The sequence below is a fragment of the Corvus cornix genome, chromosome 3 (assembly GCF_000738735.6).
Source record: "Corvus cornix cornix isolate S_Up_H32 chromosome 3, ASM73873v5, whole genome shotgun sequence".
Classification (NCBI taxonomy): Eukaryota; Metazoa; Chordata; class Aves; order Passeriformes; family Corvidae; genus Corvus; species Corvus cornix.
This window is the reverse complement of record NC_047056.1, coordinates 49,146,931-49,169,595: the sequence shown is the minus strand read 5'-3', so window position 1 is coordinate 49,169,595 and position 22,665 is coordinate 49,146,931. Positions and strand designations below refer to the sequence as shown.

Below are 22,665 nucleotides of genomic sequence, written 5' to 3'. Positions count from 1 at the left end.
AACAGAGAATGATACGGTGCTAAATAGCATTAAATACTCTTCCATGAAGTCAATAACTACTGAATAACTAGTGCATTGATCAGGAAACATCAGATACACGATGATGGATATACACTGAGGACACCATTTCAAATTTGCAAGCCTCATATTGGCATTTTGGGAATTCCGTGGATTCAGAGGATTTCATAATCAAAATGCTAATAATATGCTAATGTCAACCCCTCATTGGTATATATGTAATGATCTAAAATAAGAGAGAATTTTTTTTAATAGAAAGTTGTAGAAGCAGCAAAAATATGAAACTTTATATTTAATACATAGAGCATGTATTCCATAAATGGACAAAAAAAAATGAACAGTTTAAATATTCTGTTAATTTAGCTGCATGCTCATATCTGGAAGGTGAGTTTTGGGGATGGTACATGGTAAGTAGCTTATTAGCTTCAGAAGATATGATCATGTTTCAAACAATGCTTATTTTGTGGAATAATCTAAAGCAGAGAAATTTTTTTTGTATTGCTGATGGTGAAGACTGTATTTTGTGTTCTAAAATAGGTCTTTTCTTTTTAATAATATTCATAAGCTCACGCACGGCATTTCCTCAGTGACAAGGAACAATTGTTTCTATTCACTTCTTGCAGATTTATTTTAAATGCATTAAGAGCATTCAAAAGATTCTTTTTTAACTTATCATTTGCAATGCCAACTTTATTTTACAAGTGCTGTCTTTTGCTCTGGCTCTTGACTTTGCTTGATCTCTGGTATGACTGGGCTGCCTTTGTAGATGCCTGTTCCTCCCCTCTACATCTCTCATTAGCAGTAATGTTTTTCTCTCCTGGTTGACAAACTACTTGTAACTCCAAATGGCATTCCTCAGTGATATATGGGAATGCAAAATATTAGGTTTTAACAATTCAGTTATGCTTTGATTATTGGCAGCCTTTTCACTATAGAAATCACTCAATAGGGTCATTCAACTCCTTGCAAAAATTAGCTTTCGTGCTCTCCTCCAGCCTTTACTGAGGCAGCAGAAGGGAAGAAAAGGTTGTCTGGAGTGGGGTGGCTGTGTTCCTGGGCTGGCAGTGCCCCTGTCATGAAAGTATCCAAGTGTTGGTGCCAAGGAAGGGGCCAAAACAGAGTTCAGCTCTGGGCACATTAGGTTTGATCATGTTCAAAATAAAGAGGGAGGCTATTTTTTTTTAAGCTGCTGTAATTACCATTGCTCCTCCCAACACAAAACCCACAGCTGTTTTTGTGTGATGGTGCTTTGTGCAGTTTTGACTTTTGTTGAAAGTGCTTATTTCAGCAAGCAGCTAAGGTGTGCAGAGTATAGAAGTTACTTGATACATGAGCTTGTCTTTCTGCAGTGAATCACCTTTGTAGATCTGTTGGAAATTCATCCATTTCTTAAAAATGCTGATATATGATCAGTGGATTTGACAGTAGGCTTATGGCATAGGTAAATTCACTGCTTCTTGCCATGCTATGTAGCAAAATTTTTCAGTAATAAGTGCAGTAAAAAGCCATACTGGAGCAGGAATATATTTTTTTCTTTGTGTCTTCAATCATTTCTATAATTCATTTTTATAACCTCCTTCAGCAGAATGACTTGGTTCATAATGCTTTGCAGTGCAGCATTTTGTAAAGGCTTGCATTTTTTTAAATTTTAACCAAGTAGAAAAGAATAAAAAAACCCCTCCTTCACTACTTCTTGCCTTTTCTTTCTGTCTTCCTTCTTTGCCCTTTGTCTTTAATCCACAAATAAGTATGCTAGCTGTTTCTACTGCTTCATTGTTTCTAGCATCTTTCTTTAGTATTATTTCAGTTTTGCTCCCTTCTGTCTCTTAATTGTTAGTGTGCTACTGGTACTTCAGGAAATAGCTTGTTGATAATGTGAAAAGGATGGTTTCCTCTCTACCTGTGACACACAGGTCCTTGAGAGGTCAGTGCCCCATGTAGTCCAGTTTTCATGCCAGTAGTGTTCTTGTAGCACGTAGCAGTGAGAAAGAGATTCCTATGTCTAAGTCTGCTGTGTTATCTCAAATCTGCAGCAATCAAAAGAGCAGCCAAATACCTTTGTCATTTTGTGATTGGAGGAGTAACCTGCCTGTCTGAAACTCCTTTGATAAATTGGTTACTTTGTTACATGAGTAATTCCTGCTCCTTGTTTCAGTCCTGCAGGATTTCTTTCTGTAGTTTCCAACTGGAGCTGTTGGCTAAGGCCTTGGCTCCTGCCATCTGGTAATTTTCCTTTCCCATTGTAGCTACTCCTTAAATATCAGATCACACTGCTTTTTCTGGATATAAGTGGAACAAGATTCTCCAGAAATAGTTTTTCTTTTAGTGATCCCAGGCCCTTTGCATGAACTCAGCTGCATCTTCTTTTTAATTGATTTTGCTTCATCTCCATTGCCTTGCTCCCAGCAGCTCTGAAGTGGTGAAGCTTTCAGCTGCTTTCTTAGCCCACACTTCCCAGATGGCATTGCAAGGGATCACCGTAGGTGTGTCTAGTGCAGTCTTCCCAGTTTCAATCCAATCATACCTTACATCATTAGTTTTTAAAGAGCCATTTGTATTCCAGTCTGAGGCCAATAACGTTCCCCAAATTCTGCAGGGTCTGTCTTACAGGGTCATCCATCACTGTGACTAAGCAAGGACAAGGACAGCCAAGAAAACTCTGCTTGGTGGACATTGCACATAACAGTTATGTGGGGCAGTTGAGACTTTGAAAAAGCTTAAGCAGAAGCTGGTAAAAGAGGCAGATGTTTCTCATTTCATTAGTAATTCAGAGCTTAAGTGCACTAATTTGTATATGCCATTCAGTCATCTCTGTGTCCTTCTGTCAATATCAATTCTGTTGTCAGAAGAGCACACTTCCTGAACTTTCTCTCACTTGCTTCGTCCTCAAATTAAGCTCAGATTTGATGTGCTGCATGGCCTACAGTATCCTCACTATGCTAAAAAGACCAAGAACTTGCCCATTGCTGGAAGAGTTTAGAAAAGATTTTGCAGTCCGTATAAATATTTTCTTAATTTTTCAATTGTAATATGCTTTAGAGATGAATATTTTCCAATATTCACTTCCAAAAACTAAGACTGATGAATGAAAGACTGCAGGGAAAACTACAGTACCTTAAAAAAGTCCCATAAAACAAAACCACTTCCAGTAAGTACATTTGCAATAACAATACTCTTTGAATACTAGAGTGGATCTCAAATAGAACTTTTTCCTTAAAATAGGTATAAAATTTCTTCTCCCTAAAATAAACATGTTTGTGTTGTTTCAGAGCTTTGAAAGCCCATGTGTTCAGTTAGTACTCCAAGTTGAGAAATAAATATTTGAAAAGCAAGTCAAATACAGCATCTGGCATGCCTTTTTAAAAATTTTATTCCAAATAATTTTGATAGACTAATACAGTTACTTAACTATTGTCATGTTTACTGTATTTAAAATAATTTTTTAAAATTAGGTTTAATGTTTTGTATACTATTACAGTCCTTTTTCACTCTAGAGAATTTCTACAGAGATTTCCAGTAAAAACTTCCTTCTTCCAGTGTGTCTGGCAGCTTCTGTTTCCTTGGAGGGGAATGTTTACTGCTCTAAGTGATCACTGTAAAAAGAGCATTTTTTCCTTCTCTACTGGGATTCACCCATCATCTGTGCTTTCTGATAGCACAAGTCAGCCTTTGTCCTTCCTTCTCTGTTAGAAATGATGGGAATTGGTGGATACTTCAGACAAGACATTTCTATAATTTAAGTGCGTGGAATTGGATTGGGTATGTTTTGTCAATTAAAGTGTTGAAAGGAAAATTTTGCATATCTCATAGAAAATTTAAACTGCGTTATAAGATATAGTTAAAACTTGATCCAAAACAGGTTGATTTGATCCAAGTGCACAGATAAGGGCACCTGAAATAAGTGTGGTGACACTGTTGGGGGAAAAAAGGAGATTAATAAAAATAATATACTTTAATTTGGGTTGGCTTTAGCATCCCTAATGTATACTTTAAATTTTATGGATTTTCAAGTAGATTTTTTTCTCAATAAGATCAAATGGGGAGCTTCTGTTAAAAAGTTGCAGTCTTCTAGTATTCAGCATGTTACTGGCATGAGCCAAATAGCTGAAGGTACCCCATGTGATTTATTAAGTCTGTGAGTTACTGAAAAGTCTCCTTAACTGGTGCTATGGGGAGAGAGAACATTGTGAAGCCTGCTGCAAGTCATTTAGAAGGCACAATTTGTATTCTTTCATTTCTTTCTTTCATTTATCATGAAACCTTAGTATATGCAGATGCAAGTGCTACATTTGCCAAAAATCGAAAGCAGTCTTTAAAAAAAGAGGCTGTGGAGAAGGGAAGACTCCTTTCCCAGTTTAAATATATGAAAAAAAAAAAAATCAACCAACAGCCCTTACTCATTTGAAGTGTGAGTTCAACAGCAGTTCTGGAGGTTCCTGCTTCTGTACTGGTATAAGACCATAACACAAATCAGTAAGAATTGTAAACAAGTACAAAATGATGAAAATGGTATCAAGGTTAAAAAAAAAAAAACCCACCTGTTTGACATGTTGAACTTCAACACAGTTTTAAAGTTTTGGATTTCACAGTTGTGTAACCTTTTTAGATTAGGAGTGTCCTCTAAATTTGAGGTTAATGAAGTAAAGTATCAAGCAACTTACAGCAATAAAGAATTGTGTATTCAAAATGCATCTTTGCTGCAAGTATAATTAGTTACATTTCAATAAAACTAATAAAGATCTATTGTAACTATGCTAAAATGCGTCCAAATATAGTAATAATTAATTGTATTTTTAAATAAAAGCTAATAATCTGGAGATTTTCAGAGAGGGATTCATACATTGTCAAGTATGCATTTCAGTGACCACTTGTATCAGTCACTAATGCTGCTCCATGTCAGTACATGCCACTTTTCTTTGATTGGTGGTGTGCCTTAAAGGCTATCTTACTTCTCATTAGAGTAGTAGAATGGAGTTATGGTACTGCTGATCACAGACAGTTCCTGCATCATATATTTGATTATTTTTTTCCAAAATGAGCATAAGTACTTCTTAGGGACACAGTCATTTTAAAAGTTAAAAGTTCAATTCTTACCTCTTGCAGCAAAATGATATTACAATTTTTTTCATTATCTGTCTGGAAAACTGCACTGTTTTCATTTGTAATTTTTAAGTAAGTTTAATTGAACAATGTATAATAATTTAAAATACTTTAAAATAGTTAAGCTAAGCTTAATTTGGTTCGGCTGTTAATTATCAGAGGAATTAGCTTCAGCTAAGGTAAGGTACCTTTAAGCAGAGACATGAATAATGAAAACAGTACTGACAGTCTCAGGGGTGATTGAAAGGATTTTGCAAAAACAGGATGGTAATTTAACCTCAAATAAGTTTTTGAGATGTAGTGTTTAAAATACATGAAGGACTTTGTAAGAGCTATCCCCTTAATCCTCTTCAGAATCTATGCTGTTACAATAGATTGAAAGTGTTTTTCTTATTTAAAAATAGCAATAATGACTTGATATTTTGCATATTCAAGTATATTGCATATAAATGAATCCTCACAACTTGTGCTAGTCACAAGTCAAATAGTATTGTCATTGGTTTCTGCCTTCGATTCACTGCAGATATTTGCTGGGTTGATCTTGTCAACAAGAATTAGCTTTTCAATTTGAAATACTGAAAGTCAGTCAAGTTAGCCTGCAGACAATGCCCAGCAGAGGTTGTTTGGTCATGTTGTGGAGATAGATGCTCTCAACACAATGATTTTGTTCATAGGCTGAAGGTCTGCCAGCTGAGTTTTGGTGCTTTATTGTCTAACTGATGGTGGATCTGATCTGCATTTCCAGTCCTTGTGTTCTGTACTCATCTTTGATACCTTAAAACCACAAATCTGCATTTTTTGGGGGGTTCAATGTACCTTTCTTTTAGTCATCAATTTACAGTATCTCAGTTCCTGTAATGCAGTGGTAAATGAGAATTTTCTTCTTGCATTTGTTTCAACAGCTTTTTCCACAGAGAACCTACATTTCTATTAAAGCTGCCATACTGCAGACTTTATTTTAGGTAAATCTGTTAAAGATGATGAATAGTGTAGGCTAATTTTTGGTGTTTCTAAGCGTTTTTTGATGTTTCTAAGCATGTTCATACCTTGGTCTGCATGGGCTTTCATTTAGAAAGCAGTACCGATTTTGCAAATTTTTTTGTGCATTTTTGAAGGATTTTCTTTTGGTGTTGCTGTTATTGTTCCCATGGAGTTTTCTGAAAGTGGATATTTTGAGAGCCATTAAAAATAAAAATTAGAAGCATAAATCTTAGTGGTGTTTTAAACAAGGCCAGGTGCTTATCTAGGCATTCAGAATATCAGCAGATGGTAACATGAGAAACACTGACTGAGGTTTATGCAGCATGGGTGTGATGTTTGGATGCTTTATTTTCATTGTTGCAGAACAGCTGCATATCAGCATAACTATCTTTTCTGTCCTGGAAAAAGAGAAAGCAACAGTCAAAAGGGACATGTGCCTTCAGTGGGTATTGACTTTGCACTGACTGTTAATTTGCTAAATGTCATGCAGTACTTGCAAAAGTATCAAGCTAAAAACTCCTTAAATTTTCTATTTTCTAGGTGTCAGGGTACTAAGTTTTTGTTTCATGTTTTTTTTCAGAATGTCATTGTTGAAATATATACAATTTAATTTTGTTGGCTTTTGTCAGGTTTTACTGGTCTCTTCCTTTGTTCTTGATATTACTAAAATCTTTTGGACTAATTTTGCTTTCTTTTGTGTTCTACTATATCATCAGCCTCTTCAGACATACCGAAAACATTGCAAATAAACCTAAATTGGGTACCTGAGCCTTCATGAACATCTTATTCCCTGATCTCCTTACTTAATAAAAGTAGCAATTAATAGTAATTCTTTCATTCACAGATGCCATTGTACATGTTTTTCAGGCATTATTGCTTTCTAACATAAAGGCTGGTATGTTTTTCTTTTCCTGACAACTTGAGGTACTTTTTTTTTTATCGTTACTACTTGAGCTCTTCTGAGATCAGTACAGCTTTTCTCCACTTTTTTTGTTCTTTTGAGAGATATTGAGGCAACAGCTAAAATGGACATAAAATTCTCTGAAGTCACCTAGCATTCCTAAATGTGCTTAATGTGCTTCATGAAATAATGATGGTCCTTTTTTTTTTCTGGTTCTCCCTTCATTCCCTTCAGAAGTTTCACTAATACTGTTATATTAATTAAGAACAAATCCAAACTGATTTGAGATGTATGTGTCTTGCCATTTTCTTCACTAGCAAAATGATATACTTAAAGAGGAAAGAAAAAGTTTTAAACTTTCATCGACATTCATCACCAAAGCAGTTACTTGAAAAAAAAGAAATAAAGTGAGGGGTGTAATGATTTTTATTTAGTAAATGTAGCCCCTTTATGATGCAATGACCTGTGCAGGTTTGCTAAGAATCCCCATGCTTAGACTCATAGGAAATGCAAGTGTCAATTTCCAACTGTTTTTGCAGCAACTGTTTTAAGTAAGTTTAAATACTAGTTTATCATTGTACAAAACTTGAGGTACCAGATTTTGTTGTAAAGGTGATTCCAAGTCTGTAGGTGCCTGAAATAACAAAGGTAATCATTATACCCCCTTTATTTGGGGTATGCCTTCCTGATTCTTGTTTGCATGAAATAGGAAGGTAACACCCGCACTTTGTGCAAGGCCACTCTGTCAACTTTTCCAAAGCTGGAAGAATTTCATAGCAGCTTCTGAAGCCAAAATCATTTCCATGTGGTGATAGTGAGAGTCTCTGTCCAGAGATGTATTTACTTTCTACACCACCCAGGCATGGATGTTAGCCCAAATTGACTAGTGAGTACTTTTGGTCTAGGGGGATGCCTGTGTCATATCACTTGGGAGAAAGGTGTTTGCCGCCTTAGATGTAACAACTGTCTCGATAAAGAAGGGTCCTGTTGGGACACTGTAATCTAATTGGAGTACTGGCTGAAATGGAGATGACTGCTGGATAAAGTCCTGTGCATACAGGTCAAGAGGTGAAAGAAAATCAGTGTCGAAAATCAGGTGAAAGAAATGTTGTGTCAAGGCTGCAAGAACATGAGCTGAGCTTCCATTAAGACTAAGGGAAGCAATGTGGAAGTTTAACTGGAGAAAAATTTATTGGGAGCCATGCATCACTGCATCCACTGCTCACAGATCACCTTCAAATGAGTTTGTCTGCAGGTTAAATGAAACTTCATAAATTCCTTTTTTTAGCAGAATTAAGAGCCCACTGACCCTGTCAGAGCATGGAATTTCCAACCTACTGTTTAGACCACTTTCTACACTTTCACTGAAAGGTGATTGTGTTGTTGCAGGTGACATTGTAGAATAGAGCTTAATGAAGGAGAAGAACTGTCCGAGCTCAGCTTTCCTTTCTCCTTTTCCTTCTGCTCAAGGTGGTTTTAAATGCCTTTTTGAGTACTCTGTGTAATGGATAAAGCAGCAATTATTCCTTGCCAAATTTATGGTTACTTGATTATTTACATCAGCTGAAACAGGCCAAAATCAATGGGAGCTCTTTTGTGCTTACAGTGAAACTTCATTTTATCCCTGTCAAAGACCTATTTTGCCTCAGCAACTGCTATTGTTGAAGTAGGGCAGAGACTCTTTCCCTGAAGACCTTAAGCCAAATTGCTAATGCTGCTTTCTTCTCTGCTGTTCTAGACAGGCAGTAAACCATCAGAAAGAAAACTAACTTTAAAAATTCTCTACTTGTGAATGTCTTTTGTTATTTCCAGGTCCTCTGTAAGGTAGCTCCATCTCTCCACAAGTGTTAAGCATTTTAAATTCATTGTCCCTCCTGAGTCCCCCTTCTGAGAAATGCCTGGCTTTTTATTTCCACCACTGATCTTTTCTGCTACTCTGTAGAAGTCTCATGTACATTTTAAACATTATAGGCAAAAGGGCTGTCTTAAAAGTGTTCTGCTGTTACTGAGGAAGCTGTTATATATTTAGTTTCATGAATGTTGTACACGAAAACTGCAGTTCACCAGCTGTCAGCATATAATGTAGCTCTGAAAGAAAGTATTTGTGATCATGTCTGACAGCGTGGCCTAGTACTACTTCAAGTTATATTTAAAGTTGGCTGACTGTGGTGCTAGTTACTTTTTCTATGTAGCAGGGTTTGAACTACCCCATGTTGTCATGTTTTCAGTAGGACCCCAATATGAGCTCAGAACTACTTCATTCAGTTTCAAATTCATGCGTTCCTTAATGTGGGGTAGCCAAAGACACCACAATGCTCGCTTCTCAAGGGAGATGTGAGATCAGAAAATATGGCTTTTATCAAGTACTGGAGGAAAATGCACAAGGTTGTTACAGGTGAGGGATTCCTTTAGCAGGTGTTCAGTTTCAGTAATAACAGTTGAGGATTCTTTGTTTTTGAAAGTGTCTGACACAATAAAAAGAAGCTTTTGTCATTTACAGTGACTTTTTGGAGCTATAGAATATTATTCTTTGATGGGCTTCATTTCCTTGCAGGCAAGCTTTCACTCATGTTTGCTTTAGCTTTAGGTGCATAAACACTGGCTTTGCTGAGAAGCATATTGCTTTTAAGGTTCCACAGTCTCAAGGGTTGCTGCAAGTAGTTGGCATCTTTGACAGATGATCCAATGTTGTTTTTTAACAAATCTGCTCTGTTACAAATCTGCTTACTCCTTGTATCCCCTCTTATAATGTATGGAAGAAAAGCAGAGAGGTAAGAGAAACCATGTATGCACAAACATGTGGGTATTTTTTATTCCTTGGTAGTTATTAAGAAGTCTCAGGGTAGTTTAGAGTTGATCTGCGATGACAGTACTGATGGGAAATGCCAGTGACCTGAACGACCCATTCCAGGCTGGTATCTCAGAATATCCCTTGTTTGCTCTTCAAGGAAACAGTGGCTAAGAGTGAAAGGGCATAAGTTTCATCTTGCAGTAGTATACAGTCAAGTTGAAGGTTTTTTTGCTGCTGTTCTTCTTAAAGTGCCTCTAGAATAGTAATATAGTTCAATATGTTGAACAAGTCACATTTAACAGAGTGGTTTTGCAAGACAAGCAACATGCAAGGAAGAAGAGTTTTAGAGAGAGCTACAGCTTGCACATTTGATTGTGCCTTTCTGCCCTGAAATTTTTATAGCTTCATTTTACTAAATATACCAAAGACATGAGACTTTTCAGCTGGATAGGCTTTGGGTATGCTTTAAAATTTTATTTTACTTTAACTTTTAACTCTATTTTTTATTCTTTTCTCCTCTCTTTCTTCATTTTGCATATTTTACAGTGAGTTATCTTTTGCCATGTTGAACCTTTTTCACATTATCACTAAATGGCTGACTAGGCACAAACTTCTAAAATGGAAAATGTAGCAGCAGAAGGGACCTGTTCTGGGAATACATATTGCTCTGGACTATTCAGTTCTTAGCCTTCATCCAGCTGTGTTCCACAGGTGGGGGGAAATGCAAGGGGCAAGTGCCTCTGCTCTTCACAGCTGTTTGAATTATTCTGTTCAAAATGGGTGTGCTCACCTGCCATGCCTTACTAGGCATGCCTACTGCCTTACTCTTCTGCTGGTCCTCTGTAGAAACTCCATTTTAGTAATTATTATTCCACACAGACATGAATATGCCTTGGGTTCTCCCACCCTCACAACTAATGAGGTATTTTTGTTCTGTTATGTTTTATTATATGTGCTCCCTCTCCTCCTTCTCCCCTTGTTGGGACTTTAAGCATGCAGAAAGGCCAACAGAATTTGATCCTACGTGGACCCAACATGGATGAAGTGCTAGCACACATATAATGAACTGTTATATTTCTTCAGCAGTATGACTGCCAGGTGTACTTTTTGTCTCTCATGCCTAGAGTTAAACAGTTTTTATCTGAATCCTCAGAATTGCTAATCTTTCTCTAAATTTTCAGTGTAAAATTTTTTTAAAAATGCTCAATATGAATGAATGTACAGCAGTGGATATTTTAAAAATTGATTTCCTCAAATTTTCCTGTATGCTGACCAGACTTTTTCAGTGCTAGCCAATTTTTTTGTGAAGCAAAGAAAACCCCCAAACAACCCCAAAACCTCCTTTCAAGAAGTTACTACCTAATGAAAAGCCAAGAATGGTTTAGTTGCAAGTGCTGTAAGGTGATCCCGTGCTTTTGTGTCCTTGTGAAGTTGACTCGAACCTTCTGTTCTAGGCTTTTGTGTGCAAATTTTCAACTTCCTTCCTCCAGCACAAACTTGGGTGCTTCTCAAAAGTAGGTGGAGTTCTTGACTTTAAATGAGAGTTGAATGAGAATAAAAGCATTAAATAATTCAGTGGAAGTGGAGCTTCTGACTAACATTAAACAATGAAAGTTCTGTCTGAATAAATTTGGAAAACCTATTTGTTTTCTGTATAGTAGCCTGTAATAAAATGGGGCTTGAGGAGCCTTAGGCACGTTGTATTTAAATAAGCTTCTTGTTCAAACCAGAGCAAAAGCTGCAGTTATGGATAATGCAGCTTACATTTTATTTCAAGAATAAATATTATCATAATTTCAATTGTAAATGCTGTTTATTTTTGTCAACAGGCCAGTAATAAGATCTCTGTGAGAGCCTTCAGTTAGCAAAATGACGCAGAATGCAAAAAGATAATAAATCTGTGTGGAGATTCAGTTTAGTGCTTCACAACTTAAATCAGATGGGGTATTTCGAAAGAAAAGTACGGTTACAGCAGTAGCACTGGGAAATCCAGCAGCAAGCTGTGAGTCTCTGCATGAGTGTGGGGACAGCCTCCTGTCTGCACAGTGTCTGTTCCCCTAAGCACCCTGTTTTCTGGGCTTTGCTTACCTTGTGCTAAGGGGCGACATAAGTACATAAGTAAACAAGAAGGGATATATTTTTTTTTTCTGCTAGTTTGACACTTGAATAAGCAAACACAAATTTGCTACTAGCAATCATGTATAACTACCTTAAATGAAACAGGATAGGAACTGTATGGTGTGGTTTTGGAAGGTACATCTAAGTGTGTACTTCTTACTGAGACTTTACGTTAATTTCTTACTCTGGTAAATGCTAGGAATAATTTCACAGACTGAATTTAGGGGAAAAAAAGGTGAGAGGTAAGAGACCAAACCAATCTGTGTGAATCAAAGACTGTAGGCAAATTATTCAGGCACTGCAGTGGAGAACATTTCTTGCTGTGGGAGATGCCAGAAAGATCAGCAGCATTACATGAAAAACTGCTCTCAAACATCCTGTTACTTAAGAGCACATGGTATTCCCTTGGAAGTCCTTAGATAATGGTTGTTGGAAGATTTAATGTTAATGAATTTAATGTTAATTAAATTAATAAAATTCAGCTAGAAAACATACAGTGATTGGCTTCCTTGATGCCTCCTGATAAGTCTTTTATTTACTGTTTTTAAATTCTAAAGGCCTTCAGAGGAGGCTTGTCCTTTCTTTCTGTAGTGCTTTCTAACTGCCTTGGAAACTCTTTTTCAGACAGAAGTGAAGGTGTTTTTAAAATAATCTCTTCCATTTGTACTCTGCCTTTATTCTTTAACTTGCAGTGCTGCATCACAATTTTTCTATTTTGCCTCACTAATAAAAGTAATTAATATTAATTCCTGATTACATGTGCATATAAAAATATCTGAATAGCAGAACTGTCACTCCAGCACAGATATCTCTCATGGGTTCCTTCGATGTGCTTGAGTTCCAGTCAATGAATGTAAACATGATTCTTCCCAATTGTGTTGGCTATGAAATAGAATCATTTCATCTGTTAACAGCACTGTTAAGGTTTTGTCGTCCTTGATCAGAACTTAGACTTCTAGGGCTTTTTATTTTACCTGTAACACTTACTGATTTAATAAGTACTAACTTGTTCAGTTAAAAAAAAAAAAATTAAAACCCTATTCTCTTCATATGTTCAGTGGAGATACAGGAATATAATTTATTCATTTAATTTATCTAACTGCAGAGTTGGAGGATCATTACACAGTTAATGAGAAGAATGAATACTCCTTCTGCATTACAACACTTAGACCCTAATCTTAAAACCAGTTTTTAAGGTTTAATTCTGTGGTTTGAAAATTAATTTAGATGAACACGAGGTTGTCCTCTGGTATCAGTCATAAGGCCTTTAAAAAAAGCCCCCCATCAGATACTCTTCTTTCTCCACTCACAGCAAAAGCTCAGTTTGGTGAAGCATTGTGGGTTGCTGCTTTGATGCAGTTTCCACAGCATGAAAAGATTTATTTTAAATGTTAGTGAAAGATCCCTATAGTCCAGTGTCATTGATCTTTTTTAGTGAACTTTGAAAACAAACAAAACCTTCACCTTTCTGGTAAGTTGCAGTGGTACACTTCAGTATTTCTTGCTTGATTAGGAAATAGACCACCTGTGGTTTGATAGAACCTCTTAGTAGATGGCCATTTGCTATACTACCAAGAGTAATTTTCTTACTGCTCTTCTCTTGTGCAACGTTAAAGTTGATATAGAGGCTTATTCCTTGGTAAATGTTTTAAGAATGCTCACTTCATAGACAAAAAGTTACTTGAAATTGCACCAATTACATTGCTTTTAACTCTTTTAAAATGCCTAGCCAATATTCAAATAACAGAAACAGTGGCTTTTGGAAAGCTTACACTCAAGCGTATTTTTATGGCTGAGAATAGAGTTTTCATTGGATAGGGAGAGTCCCATTCTCAGGGGCTTTCAAAAAGACCATAAAACCCAAAAATCAACTAGATCCAGGTAATACTTCTCCTTCCTGCAAGATAAGGCCACTTAGTTAACTGAGAATATAAGACAAGCTAGGGCATAATATATGGGCAGACTGAGTCAGAAGGTACTTAACCTTGGAGTGTGGCAAAATGATAAATTACATAGGATAACTGAAATGGCACTGAAACCATGTTAGGCACTTGAGTCTAATGCTATTGATAAGAAGTGAAATAAGAGGAAACTGCAATACATTATTTGAATGAGATTTTAATCCACAGATACTGAATTAGTGCTGTAGAATTTAAGATGTCTATCAATTATTTAATACAAGCTCTGAAATTAAAATGTATTTTTTGTGGTCTTTCCACTACTTGGATTGAGTACTTGTCTAAAAAATACTAAATTAATCATCTTTTCATTGATCAGTTTTAGTATCTCGAGAGATGGGTATCCTTTACTAAGTAATAAATATATGAATAAGCCTCTTTTCAAGATGTATAATATGCATGGACTTAATGAGGTTTTTATTGCACTAAGCTGTCAGAAAGCTATAAAACGTTTTGTTACAGTCAAGAAAATTTTTAAGGAAAACGTTTTTCAGGTTGGGCCAAAATAGTGGAAGTCCAATTTCTCAAACTTGGGAAACTGGATATTTACTCTGGGTGTGGGTTAATGCTGCTTGTAGAATCTTTTTTTGGATGTTGCTTTGGCAGTCTGTCATGTTATATCACCACTAGATAGTCACCTTCTTTTCAGTTTTACCCTTTTAAATAAAAATGTTCATATCTAAGATAATGTGTTTATTTCATTTCCGTGGAAAGAGAACAGTGTTAAAAATGCTATTTAAGACAGACCACGAGGTGCCCCGACACTTTCTGATTTCCAGTCTGATTATTGCAAGTAAACACCAGTGTCTTATACCTTAAGAAGGGAAACGAGGAGGAAAGGCAACTAACAGTTTTAGCAGGAGGCTTCCCCAGTGAAGTCTTTATGGACTGCTGGTAAGTAGGAACATTTTATTTAGTCACCAGTACTTACCAGAAAGTAGCACCTGATGAGGAAATTCCTGCCTGGCATAAAAGCCAGATTTCTTCCATACTCTCTGCTGCCTCCTTCATTCTGTCATTTAGGGTTATGATTCAAATCTTCATGTTCTGGTCAGTCCCTTAAGTGGAATTTAAATCTTGGTCTGTTGTTCAGTAAATTTTGTAATGCCCTATGCATGAAGTAGATGCCATGGTGGTACTTTTCCTACATACTTCCCTCTGACATCTAATTTCTTTTAGTTATACTCCAAGTATGAGATATTTTCTTCTTTTGTTGTGTTTTGAGTATATTTGAAACATTCTGCTTTTAGGGCTGGGTTCTTCTGGGAAGTGCAAAGAACACAAGAGTTTATATTTAAGACTAAATCATTATAAAATCATGGTCGATTCATAAAGCTGAAAGCCATGTGCTGTCCAAACAAGTTAAAAATAAGAGGGCAAAAAAGCCCACCACCAAACCACCCAGTCCTGTACTAATCTTTCATGGCAATACAGCACTGCCTGTCATCAACACTACATCTAGAATTCTACTGAATTTTGTTCTTGAGATTTAAAGTCTTGTCTCATTTGTTTGAGGAAGGCCTGAATGTGTCTGGTTGATCCCTGTAAAAATACCTTCCAAGGCAAACCAATGCCTTTAGTCATAGAGGGGGGAAAAAAAAAAAAAGACAAATCCAATGGTTGCAGTGCCTTGCTCTAAGCTCTAGGAATGTTCATGTAATTCATGATCTGCATTGCAATTTCCACTGTAATAGATACCGAACTGGTAATTTTGGTAATCATATTTATGTCACTTTTGTCTTATCCTGCCACTTGTAGCTCTCTATTGTAAGAATTTTATTTGTCCATTTGTCCTGATGAATTGCTAGTCCTTGAGGTACTATGATGCTTAAGTGATTTGACTTCTGGCAGAGGTTATCAGTGAGCCTCTGCTTAATTGAAACCTTTATGTTGGGTTCAATTGATAATAAGCCTCAGTGTAGGACTGACCTTGCTGGAGCAGTGTGTTAACTCTGTATTGTAAATGCTGACCTGCTGTAGGAAGGGAGAGGGCATTTCCCCCTCCTGGTCTGATCAGATTGACACCAGATATTTTTCAAGGCAGGTGAAAATAGTGCAGTGCTTTTGAACTGCTGGATTTTTTGTGTTCCTGCCTGAAGCTGCATGTCTTGAGAGAAAACAGGATGTATTGACTTGCTGTAACCGCCAGTTGACCTCTGTGCCCTTTACATCTGAGTCACATAGGGCAACACTCTTCTTTTTATCTTTTTGTTGTCATTACTTGCTGTTGTGAGTCACATAAGATGTATGTATGTTCCTAGTATAAACAACCTCATTAATTTACTCTTAAGGTTCTTGCTGTTCTTTATTTTTCCATTTTTCTTCTAGAAAAAGAAAAAAACCTTCCCCTTTCTTTAGTTTGCATTCCAAAATCAAGTTGTGTTTAGCATGACAGTTTTCTTGCGTATTTTGCACATCATCTCAAGTGTGAAGCAAATTCTTTATTGTATACGTATCTAATGTTGTTTCACACAGTAAAGTCTCAAAGACTTTTATCTTTTCTGAAATGGAACTTTAGAGGTGTGTGTAAGATCATCTCCAAGTTGATCAGGTATTTTTATTTCAAGTAGAAATGGAATAACTTTTTTCCTCCTTATCTAGGCTTGGTTTCATTGATTTTGCTAGTTCATTTGCAGTATCTTAACATTCAGTTGCTTCTGAATTTATACTTGATAAAAGTAGGGGGGTTTTAGTTAATTCTTTGCAGTAATAAGGTTTTAGTTGTAAAATTCTGCTATTAGTTCTATAATCTCTGCATTATGCCTTGCTAAATGATGAGGCTCTTAAGCCTGGATTTGTGGGGTGTGCACTTCAGAACCCACACCTAAAAGCAATTTCCAGCAGATGTGATCGTAGTTGTGTGTTACAGGCTGCTGTGCTGACCATCCTTTTCCTGCCATTGATAGAAGTGCTTTTCTTTTGACAGCCCTTGCATTTTGCAGGCTGCCATTAGTAACATTACCAATGGCTATAAAATGCTGTTAGCTGGTTGTTTTATTTTTATCCAGTTTTATGTTCTTATTTAAGACACATGAGAAAATGCACCAAACCACTCTAATACCAAAAGTAACAAAAAGCTTCACTGCACATAACCTTCTGCAGCAGTATGTTGTTTCCAGCGTCTTAAATTCCCAGTTGTGGGTCTTAGCATCTACAAGAGCACTTTGGAAGGATGCTTTGTTACAGCTGGTGTTGTGCTTGTTTTCAGCTGTGGATCATGAGAGCTTACACTCTAAAATGTGAATTTGTTTGGACTCTACAATTCAAATATTTCATCTGTGTAATAACAGTAGTTTTCAGTATAAAATTTGCATTTTTGTTGCCAACAGTGTATGCAGAGCTATTTTTAAGGGAAATTGCGATGAAACTGATCAAGAAAACTTTAAAAACTTTAGTAGCAATAAGTAATGTAAAGTGGTCTTAAAATGTATGTTGTATTTTTGGAGCTTACGATCTGACATTGTCATATCTACAGAACTGCTGGCTGTGCAGAAGCTATATTAAACCCATGTCAGCGTAGAACTTATTTCAGTTACTTTATTGTCTTCTACAAATTCACAATTTCTCAAATACTGCAGTGTGCTTTCATGTGAGAGAGCGACTGAAGAAGTCGTTATTCAGTACAATTTTCAAAGCTCTTTTGCTGGCAGCATTGGTCCAACATCTTGTGTATACATAAATATTTGATAACCTTTTATAGAATTATGTAGAATGGTACGTGTGCCCCTTAGAGGGCATTTCATTTGCATCTAATAGTGCTGAAAGATCTAGAATGTATGATTTCTTTGATTAAAAATGAAAATTGGAAAACAAGTTATCTAAGTATGAAACCTGAGACCAAACGTAAAATTAATGTTGTATATTTGGATTCAGTCCTGGAGTTATGAAGCTTCATTATAATCCAGCCTGACACCCATTTTTATTTATATGCACTAACATCTCTGAAGTGGATCTAAAGGCTGTTCATTTCTGATTTGCACAGGGGTTTTTTTCCAAGAGCAGCAGAAGGCCTTAGTGTGCAGGGGAATAGGATCCAAACTTTGTCTTGAAGGAGAAGGAAGGAGATTCTCAAATAGTGATTCTCGTTATAGCTCTTTCAGAATGGTTTTACTTTTTCACTCTAATTTGTTGTTTTTCCTTCTGTAAATAGTTAATTTGGAAAATAATAGTATGTGAACATGATAAATAGGCTTTTTGCTTGCAGAAGCAGTGGAATAAATTCAGACTGTTTGAGCTGATCTGTTATATGGGCAGTAAAGCTGTTTTAGTTCTGTCACCTTTGGAAAATTTTCCTGAGTTTATTTTGCAAGCACTTCTGCAGTTTGTGTAATATGCCCACATAAAACATACAGACAGGAGGCAAAGTACAAATAAACCAAGTAAAAATCCTGCTAATGTCAATATTTTTTCCCCCCCTTCAGAGTTATTTGTAAAATCCCGACCCATACTAGATATATAAGTATAATCCACTAGCTCAGAATAATTTTAGGGATAGTTTTGCTACTGGTCAGTTCATTGGTACTTCATATGATGGTTGGGTGAAATAAATAAAAGTAAAAGCAACATGCGCTACCCAATGTGTTCATAGGAGAATTAGTTGTAACGGGTTTTGCAAGTGATGGGTTGCTGGTTTGGTTTTAATTACACATTTGCTGACTTGCTGGCAGCTATTACTGAATCTGGTTTTGGTGGTTGAGTAATGTGTGTTTGTGCGGAAGGCATTAATAGCAGCTTAAATAGGCCTTCACATGCACACAGGGTTTCCAGTGGGAATGGTTTGAAATGGAGTGATTTCCTCACAGCCACCCATGGGGTGTCAGGTTTCCCGCGGCCGAGCAAAGGCTCATATGGAAAACAATCTGGCTGCGCCGAGCCTGCCCTCCTGAGCAGCCCCAGCTCGCGGTGGCTTTGTGCGGCACTGGTTGCTTTTACAGCTCCAAAGCTTGCTCAGTGACTGAACAGCCACCTTTCCATTTGAGGGGAAGGAAAAGGGGGTGAGCAAGGGGTTTTGGTCTGGGGTTTCTGCAGCCTCAGGGGTGGTGGTGGTTTTCCAACGGGGAGGCCTCCAGGAAAGGGGAGTGTGCTTGGCTTTGGAGCAGCACCAGGGCTGCTGGAAGGGAGGATGCTGATTACAATAATAAACAAATGCCGGGGATAGATTACCACACGGCTGTCAGAGCAGACGGCACCAAAGGAGGAGATCCCCAGTGAAGGCTTTGGAGGTTGCAAGCAGGATCCTTTGCTGAACATTTTTCTTTTTTGCATAGACAAAGAAAGCTACTTTTTAGACGACTTCTAATGGGCCTTGGCTTTTCTGTGGCACAGCATCTCCTGGGTGAAATGAAGAGGGCTGGAGGTACCTGGTTACTGCTGTAGCAGCACCAGCCCATGGTGCTGGCTCTGAGGAAGGCAGAGGAGAGATGGCCTTCTGTCTGGTCACACTGTGTTTCCTAGGATGAAGTGTGCTTCATCCCACTTCAACTTGTCTGAGAAGCTGGTTTTTGATGCTTTCCATAGACAGAAATTTCTCTTGGTTTTTTGTTTGTTTGTTCTTTTTTTCCCCTTGAATGGAGCAACATGGAAGGACTTGTTCCTCCTCTCCACCCATCATATACCAGCAGGTTATAGTTTCTCTCACTTGGGGTCACTGAGACCAAACACTAACCTTGAGGCCTGCAAGAAGCACTTGGATCCTGCAGGCCGTTGCTGAGGTGAGCTGGAGGCAGTCCTGGAGAGGTGTGGAGACAAGGAGATCCCCACAGTGCCATGAGGTCAGGACTACCCTGCAAGGAGCAGCACCCAGTGTCGGTGGCTCACCCCTGGGTGCCCAGCCCATGGGAAGGAGCCGGGACAGGGAGACTGTGACAATGGCACTGTGTGAACTGTTCCCAGGGAAACGCAGCCCAGGAGAGAGACGCGCACTGGAGCGCTTGGAGTATTTTGGGACTGTATAGGCGGAAAAAGAGAGAAACTTTCTGAAGGCTATAGACTCGGCTTGGAGGACGTACCAGGAAAATGTAGGCTTCAGGAGACGCTTAATGATGATTGGCCTGAACTTCAGCTTACGTGAGTTGCTGACAAAATTTGAAAAGGTATGGTAGGCACTTGCACACATGCCTTTGAAAAAGGCTATGTATGCTTTTGAAAACTACACTGTAAATAAAAAGGGCAGGTTGATGTTTAACCTAGGTTTTCTGTGTTGCTGTTTATGTCCTCATGTGTACCGTGTTTATGGAAATCTAATGTTGCTTATCTTCCCCATTTCAGGTCCTACAAGATTACTTGTAGAGCATGTCCTCTGATTGTGGGCATTTTTATTTACTTATTTATTTATTTTAAATTCCAAAGGACATGAAGAACAGTTTGGGCTTTGCTAAGCCAAGGGCGTAAGGGGACATTGCAGGCTGCCTGTGACCTTGTTCCACTATTGACATAAAGCTAGTGCTCTGGAGTTTGCTGTTAAATTTAGATGAGTGATATTTTAGTCAAATTGGACAGATCTCATGATGGCTTTTATAAGTAGAATTATTTCTAGTAAATATGCAACTTTCCCACTGTTTCATCTGTTCTTTTATTCCAACTAGTTACTCTTTCTCTTACCAGGTTGTTTGGTAACAGTAATGCTGAGAGGCAGGAGGTTTGGCTTTGCAGTGATTGTGCTGATGAGCAAGAGACATGAGAATGTTAGAGAACAGATTGTTTTCATCTGTTTGTCAGCACTTCCAGTGAAACTTCATTTGCATGCTTGTAACCACTGTTAGATTTGCTTTGTCTTTTTTTTCGCTGTATGAACTTCCTATGTTCTGCAAGACTGCAGTCCGTAACAAAATACAAAGTAGTTTATTTACGGATTAAGATAAAACACCTTAAAAATGTGGTCACACGGTAGGAGAGCAGTTTGTAATGCCTGATTCTGTGTTTTTCTAAACTTCAGTTTGTTCTTTTTTTTGTAAATGTAAACCAGCATTCTCCTCCTCAGTAGTTACCAGTTTACCAGTTTTGTTTATCAGGGAGAGGTATACTTGAGACAGGCACTATTCAGGGTCCCACCAGCATGACTCTTCCAAAAGTAGCTAAGAGTAACAGCAATAGCATTTGTGACACGATTTCTTCATTGTGTAGGTCACTGGCTGCTCTCTTGCTCCTAGTCTGTCATCTGGGCTTCACTCTTCTCTTGTAGAGGCTGCTGTGGTAGCCTGTAAAGATTAGGACATGTGCCGGACTCTGAGATGCTTCATGACTTCATTAAGAGAGAAGTTTTTAACCAGTGTTTCTAGTATTTTGTGAATCCTACAAGCCCGGTATGGATGCCCTATATGTAAACTCCAGGCTCTCCCCTGTGACTTCGAATATTCCAGTGTTTATTTTATCTCAAAGGAATTGATCATAGCAATTCTCAACGAAACCGAAACTTAGAGGTCTCACAGCTCTGGTGTATTTTTTAGCTTGAAGCTTGCTGTGAAATTTTGTTGTCTACTGTGCTGAAATTTGTCATGCAACATAGAAGGATATTTTGGTGCTGGAGAAGAAGGTTAGCATTTTATTTGGTGGACTTTGATCACAAATTCTAAAATTTTAATCTGTGCTTATTTAGCAAGTTTTCCTTTTTTTTTTTTTTTTTTTTTTTTTTTTTTTTTTTTTTTTAATTTTTTAACCAGCTCCCCTCCTCCCCTGCTTCATCTCTCCCTCTTATGATTCCCCACACGCCCATCCTGTCCTTCCTGAGGTGTTTGCTGCCAGGAGAAACAGCGTTATGACAGCGATCCTGGCTTGTAAGCTCCTTTCAGCTCTCTGGATTCATTAATATACGTTCTACAGAGAGAATTATGAGTGCTGTTACTGTGGCCATAATGCAGAAGCCAGATGGCATTTGCAGAAGCTTGTACGGCACTCCCTTCCTATGCGAAAGCAGAGTCACATTACACTGCAGTAGGCAGGGCTGCTTTGGTTTTGTTCAGTCATAATTAGGTGACTGCTGGAATCAGTATTAACACATTTATGGTGCCTCTCAGATGTTGAGTCTATGCCATGCAATGGAGCCACAGAGGTTGTTGAAGGCAGTCTGGCATTCTCAGCCTTCCTGTAAGTGCATCATCATTCTTGTGATAAAATGAATCTTTAACTACACCATATGTCTGTCACCTCTTATGGTACCATCCAAGAGGCTTAAGTGCAAGTCAAGACAACATTTTAGAAACTTGATGTGTTGGTGCAAGGCATTTGGTAGTACAAGTCTTTAAAAATTAGAAGTGAAAAATGTCCAAAAGTTTTTTTCCCCCCAAAAAAGTTCTTTTTTCTTCATGAAATATCTGAGAGTTTAAGTAGTAATTATATTTCTGTCATATCTACAGCCAATTGATTTGTAAATTGCTTTGATCTTACACTATAGTTGCAGTGGCTGTAGTGATATCCAGTATGGTCTGTGTATGACACTTGAGAGAGGTTTAATGTCCATCTTTATACACATTTCTGGCATTGGTGGGTTTAAGATAAGGGCAGTTCTGCTTTAAGGTGTTCAATGCGTACTGCTCTTCTGAATGTGAGTTCATTATGGACTGATTGCTTAACAGAAACTGCTGCTGCAGTCAGGCCTCTGAGACAGCAGATGGGATGAGCCTTTCTAAAGGCATGACTGTCCTCTGACATCAGAGACTTCCTGGATGAGATGAGATTTTTTAGCCATCTTTTTACAAGAACATTTTTTTTTTCCTAGCTACCCCTAGCATTTTTAAGGCTGAAACAAATAAAAGTCCAATTTCCCTTTCACAATGGCCACTTTCGTACACCTCTATGATGCT

At 37.7% G+C, this 22,665-nt stretch overlaps 1 protein-coding gene across 6 annotated transcripts in view; it reads left to right on the top strand.

The window, feature by feature from the left end:
- The window catches only part of UTRN (utrophin), a 356,530-nt gene that overhangs the window by 207,521 nt on the left and 126,344 nt on the right, over positions 1 to 22,665 (top strand). The window contains exon 1 of one of the 6 annotated variants that reach the window (XM_020583684.2): positions 19,070 to 19,959. The exons of the other annotated variants lie outside the window; for them this stretch is intronic. Within the exon in view, the coding sequence (XP_020439273.1) occupies positions 19,906 to 19,959 (54 nt within the window). The 5' untranslated portion in view covers positions 19,070 to 19,905. Of the gene's footprint in view, positions 1 to 19,069; positions 19,960 to 22,665 lie in introns of those variants that run through there. 6 annotated transcript variants of the gene reach the window in all.